The sequence below is a fragment of the Capsicum annuum genome, chromosome 11 (assembly GCF_002878395.1).
Source record: "Capsicum annuum cultivar UCD-10X-F1 chromosome 11, UCD10Xv1.1, whole genome shotgun sequence".
Taxonomy (NCBI): domain Eukaryota; kingdom Viridiplantae; phylum Streptophyta; class Magnoliopsida; order Solanales; family Solanaceae; genus Capsicum; species Capsicum annuum.
This window is the reverse complement of record NC_061121.1, coordinates 110871469-110887010: the sequence shown is the minus strand read 5'-3', so window position 1 is coordinate 110887010 and position 15542 is coordinate 110871469. Positions and strand designations below refer to the sequence as shown.

Below are 15542 nucleotides of genomic sequence, written 5' to 3'. Positions count from 1 at the left end.
ATGCATATGATGCGAAACCGTACAGTTTGTTATAATTACTGACGTATCCTCTGCCTATCATATCAAGGTTTAGTAGTTGGAAGTTGTCACGTGTGATCGTATCATCATATTTCATTTTTCACTTAGACACTTCAAGTGGACGTTGTTCACTTTTGACACTTTAAATAGCCATAAAGTGTATCATTTTGACACTTTTTGCTGAATTAGCAAAGAGAGTGTATTGCACTCGCTTTTAAGCGCATTTGAGGGGTATTTTCATAATTTTTAATTTTAAATTCTTTTAAAGTTATTAAAAATCTCACATTGTCTTCTCTAATTTTTTTTTTTAGCTTAACCTCCATTAATGGAGATGAAATCAACACTCAAAAATAAATTTCACTCCATTAACATGCCTACATCAATAATACACACCATGAACACCAAATAGTACTCCTCCCATTAATCAACGGAACACACCCAATTATAAGAAATTCAAGAGGAAAAGTAATGAAAATTTATAGTCAAAATTTCCTTTAGCTTAACCTCCATTAATGGAGGTTGAATTTTTCAAGAATGATAAACACATCTCCTTATTATCTAACTATTATATTTCATAACTAACAAAGTTTTTTCGATCAGTTATAATTCTTCACTGGTAAGAATTCGTACATATTTTTAATTTTTTTTCTTTTAATTTGAATTTTTTCTTGTTGCTATGGCTATAAAGTTCTTAAATATATCTTATGGTGTGAATACATTTTTTTGGTGAAGCAACAAGAAATGACATTTAGCTATAAAGTTTGGTTTGTGAAGCTTTTGTGTTTTTTAATTAAAGATGGTTTTCCGTTATTGGATTCTTGAATTAATAACAAAGAGGAATTAATGGGTATCGGGTTTTCTCCATTTTATAGGTTTTTCTTAATCTTTTGGACTGTTGAGAAATGACATTTAGTGTTGGGAATAAGGAAGATTGTGTGTTGTGTTAACAGGATTTGGGGGTGGGGTTGAGGAAAATAACGGGAGGGGGTGGGGGTGGGGGGAGGAAGGTGGGAGGAACGGGCTATGGAGAAGATGACTTAGGGGTTTTGATTGTGGGGGGGAGGGGAGGAAAATTAAATTCTATAATTTTTTTATAATTATTTAAGTTAAAAAATTGCCAAGTGTCAATATTTGATTGGTGTTTTTTTATTTTAATTAAAATAGTTATTTAACAATTAATTTGAAGAAAAATGACAAATGTCATAATATTATTGGTCACTTTACACGTCATCGGCGCGTGTAATACACACACGATATATTTTTGCTGATTTAGCAAAAGGTGTCAAAATGACACATTTTATGACTACTTGAGGTGCCAAAAGTGAGCGACGTCCACTTGAGGTGACTAAGTGAAAGATGGTGCGTACTTGAGGGGTCTAACGATGGGTTTTACCTTTATTTAAAGTAGCATGACCATTCAATTTCCTTTTTCTTATTTTTAAAAAATTGACGTGACATCCGAATTAATTATTTTATTTTGCCATTTTTAAATTTTAATTAAAGCAGACAAGGCTATTCACTAAAAACAAATAAAAATAGTATTTCTTCAATTTCTATAGTGTTAAAACACTCGATTAAGAACATAATTTAAGAAATAAAATTTTGTGATTTTAAACTAAAACTGTATAAAGTATTAAAATATTCTTTGAATTTTAAATTTAATTCATAACCACCATTTAAGCTTGTTCTTTATTAGAATATTTAATTTGTTTCAATTGAACACCCCAACTTTCAATATAAAGTGTTGCAATTTGATAGTTTCAGTTCAATTTAATTATTTCATTTATATGATTTTATTCGTATTAGGAAGTTAAGTCAACTATATAAAACATATCATCTCCTTTAATTCTGCGCATTCGCCTCAATAAGCCGTAAATTCTATGTCGTTTTTTTGGTGGTTTATGTCATTTTCTACTTGAGATTGATGTGTATAATCAAATCAAATGGCATCATTTATGTGATTAGTGTAACTATCTGATGGACAAATGAAAACACATTCCACAAAAGTTTTTTTCCAAAATTCGAATCGTAAGTGTTTAATTGAAGTGCTTTATTAGAAGATGAGGTGAAACCTAAGTTTTAAGATATTATACGTGCCATGTCGAATTTGAATAAAAGAGATGCCAAATTTAAAAATAGTCATTCTTTTACCTTTTTTTTTCAATATTTTAAAAAGAAAAATAATATACTTGAGCGGAATGAAGGAAATAATTGTACATAAAAATATATTATAAATTCGTTTCATTTAAATATTTGAATTTAATTTTTATATATGAACTAAAATAGTTTAATTTATTTTTCACACTTACCAAATTAAAATTTGATTAAAAAAAGGTATATTTTGGGTCTGATTTTTGTCACGAAATATAATTTTCTTAAATTTTAAAATTAATCAAATCAAAGTTTTGTTTGTTCAATATATTGTTTGTTTTCTATTTCTTTTGATTTGTTTCATTTGGGTTGTGCTTATATTCTTAAATATTTGCTCCTTTATCTTTCAAGAATAATTTGAACAATTTTTTTTCTATTATGCCTTTGTTCAATAAATGTTAGTAAAATTTAATTTGGGTTATATTAGTAAAATTACTTTTAATTTTATAGGAGTAAGAAATTTATTAAGATGTTTGTCTAACCCAAATAAAGCAAATAAAAGGAATGGGAGAAGTATGACATAATACATAAATCATCCTGCATGTAAAATTTCTTTAAACCAACATGCAAATAACATAATTTTTTTAATCCCTTAAATAAAAATTTTAACTCCACCAATATTAATTTAATAGATAATTTTCAACTATCGATACTGTATCTTTAGTAATTTTATATTATTTCATTATGAAAATGAATATATGATATATTTATATGGGTACAAAGAATCTCTTATTTTCTTAATGTAAATATGATAGTTAATTTTATTTATATTGTATATTGGATAAAAAGACTATATTTTAAGAAAATACTGCTTTTAATATTTTATAAAAAATATTAATATACCGACACTTATAATTTTAATTTATCCTCTTATATAATTTTGTAAATAATATTTAAAAATAAAAATATTAAATTAGTTATTTAATTCAAGAAAATGTGTTTAACTTGAAGTTAAAAATAAGGATTAAAGCATATTATATTTTAATTAGAGAAATTTAAATAAGTTGTAATCTATTATTTAATTTCATAAAAATAAAAAATATAGTTTTTTAAAAGTGTGATCTCTATTATCGTTTTCTATCTTGTTATTTAAAATATTAATATATTTTTTTGGATTAATTAATTAAATATCAATAAATATATTTAAAACTGTAATTTTAGGCCCGTAAAATAGACCCTTCATTATCTAGTAGAAGCTATATATAGAAATGAAAAAAAAAAGGAAAAAAACTTAACGAAATAAGGCAAAAATAAAAAGATAAAAATAAGAAGAAAAAACCAAAAAGAAAAAAAGGGAAAAATACGAAAAAGACAAAAATGAGAAAAAATACAAAAAAAAAATGAAAATAAAATAAATTTAAAAAGAAAAAGATACAAATGAAAAAACATAGAAAAAGAAAAAAAACGAAGAAAGAGAAATAGAAGTAAGAGATAGAAGAAAGAAAAAAAACTAAAAGAAAGAATCGAAAAAAGAAAAAGAGAAAACAAAAATAGAAAAAAAATCTAAAAGTAAAAAAAATGAAAAAGAAAGATGATGAATGCAAACTAATGAGCGATTATGATATATCCGTCATCATCGTGACTTGTATAGGAGTAATTGTATTTTCGAAAATATAAAATATAAAATACAACAAAAAAAAGAAAAAATGAAAAAAACAAAACAAAAAGAGGAAAATAAAAAGGAATAAAAAGAAAAAAGAAAAGAAAAGTAGAGGTTAGAGATAGAAGAGAGGAAAAAAAGAAACAAAAAAAATAAAACGAAAAAAGAAAGGCTATACATTGTAATTTTAAAATTTGGGCTAGAAATACTTCCATTTTGTTGAACCCTAGGCTATTTTTATAAGTCCCTCTTTTAAATATGCTTGAAGTATTATTTATAATACTTTTTCTGTAATTTTTAAAAGTGTAAATTTTATTTTAAAAAGAGTTGAAGATTTTATGTTTGAATTCACACGGAACATTATTTATTTTGGTCCACTACTGCAAATCAAGCCAAGCAAATTGAAAGTGTGTAATACTCATATTTTCTTGACAAATAAGAGACAATTTAGCATGTATGAAGATCCAGCAAAAAAAAAAAAGAAGACCAAGCAGTTTCAATGATCTTGTAACTGCATTACATTCGTTTAAATTTGAACTCCTTTGTAATTATCGCCAAGCAGTACATTAACCGAGAAGAAGTTCACTGTGGACATTGCGCAACGGACAAGGCAACGGACATAAACTTAAGGTAACGGCCAACAACTTTATTGAGGGGCGAAAACTTGATCCCAAATTGTTCCAATGCATCAGCACAATCAGTGTGCAAAGATGCTAAATTAGTGAGCATTGTTCCTGGATCATTCTTAGTGAGTGCCTTCATGGCTTCTTTAAGATCACTTACTGCACTATCCATAGCCTCTTTACATGTATTTTGAATTGATATTTTTGATTGTGGTTCAATCCCTGTGATTTGTGGAAGAATGTTGGTGGTCACATTTTGAATCCTGCATGTAAAGGTGGTAAAATAATTAACTCATAAAATCATAACACGTACAATGCGCTTAAGGTTTGGGTGTTTTAATGACCCACCCATTTTTTAATTTAAAATTGCAATGATATATGTAGTCCAAATTGAATTTTTAGAAACTGTCTAAATATTTTAAAGAAAATTTTTTACTATATGTGACCATGAGATTACAAGTTCAAGCTTTCAAAATAGCTCTTTATAGAAATATAAAGTCAGATTGCATATAATAGATTCTTGTGGTTTTATTCTTCCCCACACCAGTGCATAATAAAAACTTTATTGCACTGAACTAACCTTTTTAACAAATCCCTCAAAAAAGATTCCACTAAGTGATTAAATAAATTTTAAGAAAACAAACAAAGAATTAAACCAAGAATTTAAACTTAGTAAAGTCGAACACCCAATCGCTCAAATTTTAGCCTATTTTAACCCATATGATTTCTGGATAGGTCAGCGCAACCCCCTCCTCCCTCCCAACCAATTGATACCCCTGCCTACCTGTATGAAATTTGTGTACATGCGTTTATGCTCTTAACCATTGCTTCGTTCCAATTTGCTGCCCCATTGACAACCCTGTTGCACAAATTTGGTATAGTGCAAGTCTTGCAATATGGGCTCACCGGAACTTCGCTATGAGCCTCGCTCCTCTTTGTGAGGACAAGAATGATAGCCATGGTTAATAATGAACAGCAATTCAATTTTCGTGAAGTCATGGTTTTCATATTTTTCTCAGAGAAATTGTTTTGTTTTTTTCCTTTCTCTGGACCTGCTGGAATTGGGATGTAAAAGTTTGAAAAAAAAAAAATTAAATTGAGATGTAAACACAAGAAAGTTTTTTTCAATGTTTATATATGTGAGTAATAATCGCATTGTAAGAGCCAATAAAATCTAGAGGTTCTACATGTTCGTAGAACTGACGGTTCTCTTATGCAGTTAAGATTTTCATTACTAAAAAAAATAGATGTAAGATTTTTATTTTTATTTTTTAATTTTTAAAAGAGAAGCTACAAAAGAAGAAAAGGACCAATTATCTATTTTAAGCAATACCCTTCATGAGGGAAAAGAGGTTTACCCTCCATTTCTTATGTTAGCTTGGTGCTAGAACTGTTGCCCTGTCGATCTGTTAGTTAGAGGGTTAACTTCACCCAATCCACCATAATAATAAAGTCAGACAAATAGTATAAATACCATAAATCTAACCATTTTGAAAGTAATTACATTCTTTGAAAGTAATTACATCCTTTTCTATTTTTTAAATTACTTTACTCTCTCTCTCCTTTTATTAATATACATAACATAGTCTACATATATATAACATTCTGTGTATATATTGAGATTTTTATAATATGTTTAGGGAGTTTGAATTTTTTGTAATATTAGAAACATAAGTTGTGTATTTGTGTAATTTTTTATATAAATAACATAAATACCAATCCTTTTGAAAGTAATTACATCCTTTCTCATTTTTTAAATTATTTTTCTCTCTCCCCTTATTAATATACATAATATAGTCGACATATACATAACATTGTGTGTATATGTTGAAATTTTTGTAATATGTTTAGGGAGTTGAGATTTTCTGTAATATTGGAAACATAAGTTGTGTAATTTTTAGATAGTTTGTATAAATAATATATTACAATAGAACTACCAAATTTTGTTTAATGTATAATGTCGCTAGACTTTAATATAAAACATGTGACTCTATTGTGGTGAAGTTTCCCGACTTTAATATTTACAGTAATACTAGTTCTGAAATACATGTGTTGCACGCGTTACCAAGCTAATTAGCATAAATACTTTTGGAATATTATGCTAAGTGTGCGATGAATTGATCGAAAATTGAAGATACAAGCTCAGATCCGATGAATGTCGACTCCACTCAACTCAAGCGATATACAAAACTTTTTTTTTTTTTAAAATTCAAATATATTAAGTTTCTGTCCCATTCCTTTCAAAAATGTGTATTACATTTATTATGTCAGATCCAAACTACCGGATCGTGAGAACACCTATTTTAATCCACCTAAATAGGAGAATCCCTTGCCACCCTTTATTAAAATAAGTGAAAGTCCAACAAGTAACAAAATACCAATTTATTATTACAACAGATTTTACGAATATACATACGTGCATAAAGATACAAACTACCCAAGGACCTAGTCTAAACAAGTATAAGAGATTCTAAATGAAAAATGATAAAAATTGGACACATCCTCCATCATGAATGAGAGGATTATAAGTTGCTGATGAGAGGATCACTATCTGCGTCAATCATGAAACCAACACTGATTCCCAGAAAAGACTACACCCCAAAAAAGGTATAGCAAGAGTAGCATCAGTATAACCACACATACTAATAAGACTCATCGGTCGAACCAAATTGAATAATCCAAACATAACATAAATATTCAAAAGAAATTATGTATCTTAACATTGACATCACCTAATTCATCATCGCCCTATTCCCATTCCCCGTGTTGTTCACCATTAAACTACTATATCTTTTCGGGTCCCCAGCTCATCTGCTTTCCTTATTTGACAATTGACAATTATCTAACCTTACTTTTCCCACCTCAAGAACTAACCAGTTTCCCTGCTAAGCCCTTTAGTTAAGAACCCTGAGGTACCACTCTTACCCTTACGACTTCACTCTTTTAGATCCATAATAAGTTAACCATACTCTGTGATCATGAACTTGCACCAAGGCTCATATAAGACCCCACCTAAACACCTCTAAAGATAACCCACTCGGGCATGCTAAGACCAACCACAAGACATTAATTCATTAACCCAGACTATAACTGATGACTTAGACTACCTTAGTACAACAAGTGATACTCAGATAACACATAGAACCTTAACAATAGCCAAAAAAGTCAACAAGAATTATCAGTCAAGTCAAATCAAGTCAACCACCAAAATATAACAACATATGTAATACCTAGGCCACTTATGAAATTGTTAAACTCACTTGTACCTTGTACATACACGCTAAGGGTTTTATGGCCACCTACTGGTCATGACATGTAGGGGACAGTTCCGTCTATGTACTCAATCCCAGACATAAATATCTGCCAACTTTATTCCACCAAAATCTTGTGGGAATACCCAAATACTAGAACATTGAATAATCAATAATGGAATATAAGAAAATTACATCACACGAAGATAGTAACCAACACTTGTAACATTCATAGGCTTTACATATAAATTTAATGAAATGTGACCCTACCTAATAGCGCGCATCAACACATAATACTACAGAATAATTAAAATGCTCATATAACAATATGGTATTACTATGTAACCATCATGTACACTATCGTCTAGAGCCTTGAACATATCACCTAACTACCCTTCTTGCTAAAATGATGCTACTCACTTCATTTCTAAACCCTAGGTTCTTTGGAACTCACTAACACCCACACATTAACATTATATTCTCTAAAGATTTAGACTAATGACCTGTGATTCACCCTCTTAACTACATCAATAAGATCATACCAAGGCATACCACCCCAAATTCTAAGATAACCACTCAACATAAACATAAAATAATCACAATACATCACCTTTTACCACTTTATCCCAACTTTACAAATTTTAGCTATCCAAATATCGTATACACAGGCCTCATCATAAAATATCTCATCCATCTACATTACCACATAAACTGAGACTATTTCTTAATTGTAACACGGTGCTTAGAGCCACGAGTGACTACAAGCTAATCTATGTCCTCACATAGCACTAAAAATACTAAAATAGCTGAAAATCACTAATGTGGAAACACCAATTTAAATAATAAGTTTGGCAACATGCCCAGGCAATAATATCTGAATAAAACTCGTAAAGCTAAAAATATACTCTATCTGACTGTATGAAAGCCTCTAAATAAGATAATATTGAAGACGAAAATAATACTGAAAATAAATGGTGATAACTGGTCCTCAAAATGATGAGAACTCACTAAAGTGTTGTTGCTAATGTAGTAAGATCGTACTATACATGGTCTGGATGCTGAATGTGAGAACCTATATTATAAGACAATATAGCGCAAAAGAAAGTACATGATCAATACTTTTAATGTACTAAGTACATAAGATGGGAAATAACAAATATAATCTAAACATGATGCATGTGACATGATAAACTAATACAAGAGCTAGTAATAAGCATGTATTGTATGATAAGCTAACAAACTAAATACAAGGTCATACAAGTATCTAAATTTGAACTATAAACTATGGACTGTGGGAGCTATTAATACCCGACATACCCTAATCTGAGCTAATAGAGGTCCAACCTGTAACCCCAACTAGTAGGGCATTTTGTACCTTGCCAAGGGTACGAACACTAACTGACGCGGATCCACTAAATTGATGTCCAAAAGGACTAAGGTGTCAAGTTTGTTCTGCCGGTGATCCTCTAGAACCTACAATAGAGCCATAGTTCTAGGATTTAAGAACTTCTACTAAAGGTGTCAGCCTAACTGACAGGTGAGCCTTTATTTTTACGTTCGCTTGGTGCAAAGTACTACTCCTATATAAATGACATTGATAACTGAAATGATCGATAATAGTAATATTTTGAAGACTGAAAACAAATAAATTATCTAAGAGAATTCAAAATATGAAAACTGGAGGATATACTATTCATAAGTATATGCATGAAATCCTAGGTCACCGGGTGTTCATAACCTATCATTGCTAAAGAATGCAACTATTATGACAATTCTATAAACTGAGAGAATTAAGGAATTAATACTCATCAAGTCCAACAATCATGGATTTCAAAATTTTAATTAGGGTTTATACTTTTGAACATGCAGTGGTACTGAAATTCATATTAAAATATTGGTTTATAACTCAAAAAGATCAAGAAATTTACAATATTCATGAACTCTAAGCTCTATTGAGTTAAATTTGGGACTCACTAGGTGAAAGGAGAACCATTGATTAAATCCCACTAACCTGGAGATGGAAACCTAGAATACATCTTTTAAATTAGAAGCTTGAAGGAGATGAACCGTAGTTGCCTTGAAAAAGAGCAATTGCCTCTGTTCTATGTTTTTACTAAGTATCGATTGTAGTTAAAGTAATGAGGGGACTAGGGTAATATAATCTAAATAATTAGCCTTGGGGTAACTTAAACGATGTAGTTTAAGGATTCAAAAAGTGAGAAAAGACTGGAATGCCCCTTATAAAATATAATCAAAAAAACTGCTATACGTGACATACAAGACCTTCCCACGATCGTGAGACCTTTCCATGATCATGGGACCTACCTATGATCGTGGGTGTTTTTTGTGGTTGGATAGATGATTTAGGGTTCTCTAGACTCCACCAAACAAGCCTTAGTATGGTCATGGGACCTACCGACAATTGTACATTGGTTCGTAGGTTGGAAGTCCAAACCAGATCCCCTTTAGGACACATAATTGTACCTAAAATCATGGTTGCATGATTGGGAGGTATACTTGTCAACTTTTAGGTGTTTGGGGATTTTTCACTTAAGCAAGAGCATTGCACGATCGTACAATGTAACTAAGGTTCTTACTACTAGATAGTGCTTTACTAAAATGGCCATAAATGTTTAATCTAATACGTATTAAGGAAAAAACTGGATGTGTTAGAAAGAAGGCTCAAAGACCTTTCATTTTGTGGATCCTGATCTTAAAAATACGTAATAATATAGGAGATATTCTCATTTAAAGTTGTCCATAGCAAGATTCATCACAAGAAATCAATCTGTAAGAAGGGTTTTGGCTTGTCCATGCACTAGGAGTTACTTATGGCCTTAATACCTGTCTAAATCACTTCTAATACTATCGAAACATACAGTTTGATTTTACATGTACTTGAAGAATGGTTCTAATTTAGCTTGGATTTTGGGGTGTTACATTATCTCCCCCTTGGGATCATTCATCTCTAAATGAGAAATAATTAAGCTAAAAACTTAGGGAAAGAACTACAATCCCAATGTTGAAACTCTAAGATATAATTATTGATATGATACTGAGTCTATAACTAATACATATACTAAACTGAATTCGTGAATGCATGATATGATTTAAGAGTAACTACATGACATAAAACAGAATGAATTAATTAAGGAAAACTATTAACTCAAGTTGGAATAGAATTTGAAGAAAAAAGATGGGGGTACTTAGCCGTCATATTCGTTTCTTCTTCCCAAGTAGCTCCCTCAACTAACTAGTTCCGTCAAAGAGCCTTTATTGAAGTGACTTCCTTATTTCTCAACTTACGAACCTAATGATCAAGAATCTCAATTGGGACCTCCTCTTAAGAGAGACTGCCATCTTTTACATCCATGCTATCTAAAGGGACAACTAATGCTGGACCACCAATGTATTTCCTCAACTGAAATACATGAAAGACTGGATGTACTAATGCTAAGTCTGCAGGCAAATCTAACTCATAAGCTATATTGTTGAAATAGCCCACAACCTTATAAGAACCAATATAGCGGACTGAAATTTCCTTTGTTACCAAATACCTTTACCCCTTCATAGGTGAAACTTTTAAGTAAACAAGGTCAAAAATAGCGAACTCAAGTCCCCCCAACATCTACGTAGGATTTTTAATGACTCTGAGCTATTTTCAGTCTTTCTCTAGTCAACTGAAGTTTCTCCAATTCCTTATGATCTAAGTCTAGTATTATCAAGGTAGATTTACCAACCTCAAACCATCCAATAGAAGATCTACACCTTCTACCATAAAGTTCTTTGAACGGGTCCATCTAAATACTAGAATTATAATTGTTATTTTAAGTAAACTTAATTAAAGGAAAATGATCATCCCAACAACCCTTGAAGTCAATCATATATGCCCTCAACATATCCTCTACGGTCTGAATGGTCTGCTTTAATGGACCATCAATCTATGGATGAAAATCTATATAGAGATGAACTTACAAAGAACCTTTTGGAAGGTCTTCTAAAATTTATAGGTAAACTGAGTACCCCTATCTAAGATAATAATCAAAGGGACTCTATGAAATATTACCAACTTTCTCATATATAGTTTAGCATAGTCCTCTGCTAAATCCAAAGTGTTAACTGGCAGAAAATGAACTAGCTTAGTCATTTGGTCTATAATAACCCAAATAAAATTATGTCGATGATGTGTACAAAGCAACCCTGTAATGAAGTCCAAATTCACAACTTGGCTATGAGCTAGGAGTTACTTGGCCTTAATAAATGTCTAAATCATTTCTAATACAACCAAAATAAGAAGTTTGATATTGCATGTACTTGAAGAATGGCTCTAATATTGGCCTGGATTTTAGGGGTGTTACAGTATCTCCCCTTTAGGTTAATTCGTTCGCAAATGAAAACTAAGTTGAAAAGTTAGGGAAAGAGCTGCAATCCTAACACTAAAACTCTAAGATCTGAATACTGACACGATACTGAATCTATAACTGATACATGGACTAAACTGAACTCATAAATGCATGATATGATGTAAGAGTAACTACGACATGAAAGAAAAAAATTAATTATGGGAAACTATTACTTCAAGCTGGAATGGAATTTGAAGAGAAAACATGGGGGTACTAGCCATCAAATCAGCCTCTTCTTCCCAAGTAGCTCCCCAACTAACTGGTTTCACCAAAGAACCTTTACTGAAGCGAATTCCTTATTTCTCAACTTAAAAACCTGATGGTGAAAAATCTTAACTGGGACCTCCTTGAAAGAGAGACTATCTTTCACACCCACTCTACCTAAAGGCACAACTGATGCTAGATCACCAATGTATTTCTTCAATTGAGACACATAGAAGACTAGATGCACTGATGCTAAGTATGCAAGAAAATCTAACTCATATGCTATATTGCCAAAATGAACCACAATCTTATAAGGACCAATATAATAGGGACTGAGTTTTCCTTTCTTACCAAATCTCTTTAGCCCTTTCATGAGTGAAACTTTCAAAGTAGATAAAGTCACCAATAACAAACTTAAGTTCCCTCTTCCTCACATATGCATAGAATTTCTAACAACTTTGAGCTGTTTTTAGTATTTCTCTAATAAATTGAACTTTCTCTATTGTCTTATGGACTGAGTATGGTCCTATAAATTTAGATTCACTAACCTCAAACCAACCAATAGACTATCTACACCTTCTACCATAAAGTGCTTTAAATGAGGCCTTGAATATGGGAATAATAACTGTTACTGTAAGCAAACTCAATCAAGGAAAATGATTGTCCCGACTACCATTAAAATTGATCACACATATCCTCAATATATCCTCTAAAGTTTGAATGGTCCACTCTTTCTGGACATTTGTCTGCAGGTAAAAATTTGTACTGAGATGAACTTGGGTACCAAAAAACTTTGGAATGTCTTCTAGAACTGAGAGGTAAATTGAATACCCCTATTTGAAATAATAGTCAATAGGACTCCATACAATATGACCAACTTTCTAAGATAAATTTTAACATAAGCGTAGATTAAATTTGAAGTGTTAACTGGTGGAAAATCAGCTTACTTAGTTATTCGGTCTATAATAACTCAAATAAAATTATGTTGACGATGAGTATGAGGATACCCTATAATGAAGTCTATATTTACAACTTCCCACTTCCAAGTAGAAATTCTGATGTCCTAAAGCATACCACTAGGTCTCTGGTGTTCAACCTTAACCTGCTAGAAATTTAGAGACTTACCTACAAATTCTGCGGTATCCTTCTATATGTCATTCCACTAGTAGACTTCTGGTAGGTTAAGATACATTTTATTGGCTCCCGGGTGAATATAATATCGAGAATTATGAGATTCTACTGACATCCTCTGTCTTAAGTCATCCACATATGGAACATATAGTTGGCCCTGACAATGAAGAACACTATCGCTCCCTTGGGAGAAAACCTCCATCTCTGACTTTGAATGACCACTTTCAACCTAAGAAAAATAAGATCACTATCTTGCTTTTCTTTCACTTTAGCTATCAAGGAAGATTCTAAACCATTTTGAACAAAAATACTATCTTCGACTAAATCAACCAACCAAACTCCCAATCTAGAAAACCTGTTAACCTTACGAACTAACTCTTTCTTCTCATACTCTATGTGAGAAACACTTCCCATAAATAATCTTTTAAGAGCATCAATCACTACAATTGGATTTACCTAAATGGTAAGACAATCATATCATAATCCTTACAAACTCCAACTATATTTTCTGATGAAGATTTAGATCTTTCTGGCTGAACACATACTTACGGCTCTTGTGATTAGTGAACACATCAATATGGACCCTATAAAGGTAATTTCTCCAAATCTATAAGGCAAAAACAACTGTTACTAACTCGAGATCATGAATATGGTAGTTCTTCTCAAAAGACTCGGTTGTCTAGAGGCATATGCTATAACCTTGCCACGCTGCATCAATACACAACCAAGACCAACTCTGAAAGCATCAAAATAAATCAGAAAACCATTTGAACCCTCTGGTAGAGTCAAAATTGGAATAATGGTGAGTCGATTCTTCAACTCTGTAAAACTCTTCTCACACAAATTGGAACATCAAAATTTGACCTTTTTCTGAGTCATTCTGGATATAGAAGAAGAAATAGAGGAAAATTCTTTAACAAACCATCTGTAGTAATTGGCTAAACCCAAGAAACTTCAGATATCTAATGGAGAGATGGTTCAAGGATAATTCTTCACTACTTTAGTCTTTTAAGGATCAACTCGTTTGCTTTCACTAGAAATGATATGACAAAGGAATGCTACTTACTTCAACCAGAATTCATAATGCAACTTACTTCAACCAGAATTCATACTTGCTGAACTTAGAGAATAACTGGCGATCTTTAAGAGTCTATAAATAATCCTTATATCGTCTACATGTTCATTCTCTCTATGAGAATAAAGAAGGATGTCATCTCTAAAGACAATGAAGAACATATCTATGTACTGATTGAACACCCTATTTATCAAGTCCATAAAAGTTGTAGGAGAATTTGTTATTCCAAAAGACATAACAATAAAATTGAAGTGACCATACCGAGTTCTGAAGGTTGTCTTCAAAATTTCATGTTCTCTGACTCTAAGTTGATGATAGGTTGATCTAATTTCTATCTAAGAAAAGTAATTAGCACCCTAAAGTTGGTCGAACAAGTCATCAATCCTAGGAATAGGATACTGTAATACCTAAAATTTTCCAAGCTCTAAACCTCTTTAAAGATAGGCCACAAAGTTAGATTTCCAACACTTTAAGATTCGCCTTAATTCGATGTCTGGGCAATGAATTATGGCAAAATTTCCCCGAAGGACATAATACACTACTATGAATCGACTTAGGAAACAAGTCGTAACCACTCGTGACGAGTTGTCATGAGTGAGTCATAGTCACAATAGTATGTAACCAAGAATCCCTTCTAGTGGTTACGAGTCTAATGCACAACTCATAGATAGAAGTCATTGTATGGATTCGCAGCCTAACCAGTAAAGGATCCAAGAATCAAGCATCAGACTCGACTTCACCCAACTACTCGTGGTCAATCATAGTGAGTCGCTAAGTGGCAAGCACTAGTCAGAACAGAATATATCCAAAATCCTAAGATCGCAGGTTATGACTCAGACCACAACTCATAACCAGTCATAACAAGTCGTGAGGTGAGTTGTAATGATTAGGAACGTGTTTTCCTGCACGTTTTTCCAGAGATTTTTATGACTTTTTCCACTCGCTTAAAAACCAAAACCACATTATTTTGGCTACAAAAGGGGTGGAATAAAAGACTCCAAATCCCTAAATCATAACATAATTATCAATTTCACCTAAGAGGAATCAAAGAAGCGATTCCTTTCTCTCTCAAGAGAATACTAGATT

General features: G+C 31.7%; 1 protein-coding gene across 1 annotated transcript; it reads right to left on the bottom strand.

Annotated features, from left to right (window-relative positions):
• Window positions 1-4170: 4170 nt before the first annotated feature.
• On the bottom strand, window positions 4171-5687 carry LOC107847094. The gene is made up of 2 exons (XM_016691336.2): window positions 5177-5687; window positions 4171-4655 (listed from the first exon to the last, which is right to left on the bottom strand). The coding sequence occupies exons 1-2, from the start codon at window positions 5398-5400 to the stop codon at window positions 4352-4354; spliced, it is 528 nt and encodes a 175-aa protein (XP_016546822.1). The 5' UTR covers window positions 5401-5687; the 3' UTR covers window positions 4171-4351.
• Window positions 5688-15542: the final 9855 nt, after the last annotated feature.

Bases quoted from the DNA above. Each gene is read 5' to 3' on its own strand.
- LOC107847094 (XM_016691336.2), bottom strand. From the start codon at position 5,400: ATGAAAACCATGACTTCACGAAAATTGAATTGCTGTTCATTATTAACC. The intron at 4,656-5,176 runs GTAGGCAGGGGT...CTTTACATGCAG, and splicing joins TGTACACAAATTTCATACAG to GATTCAAAATGTGACCACCA.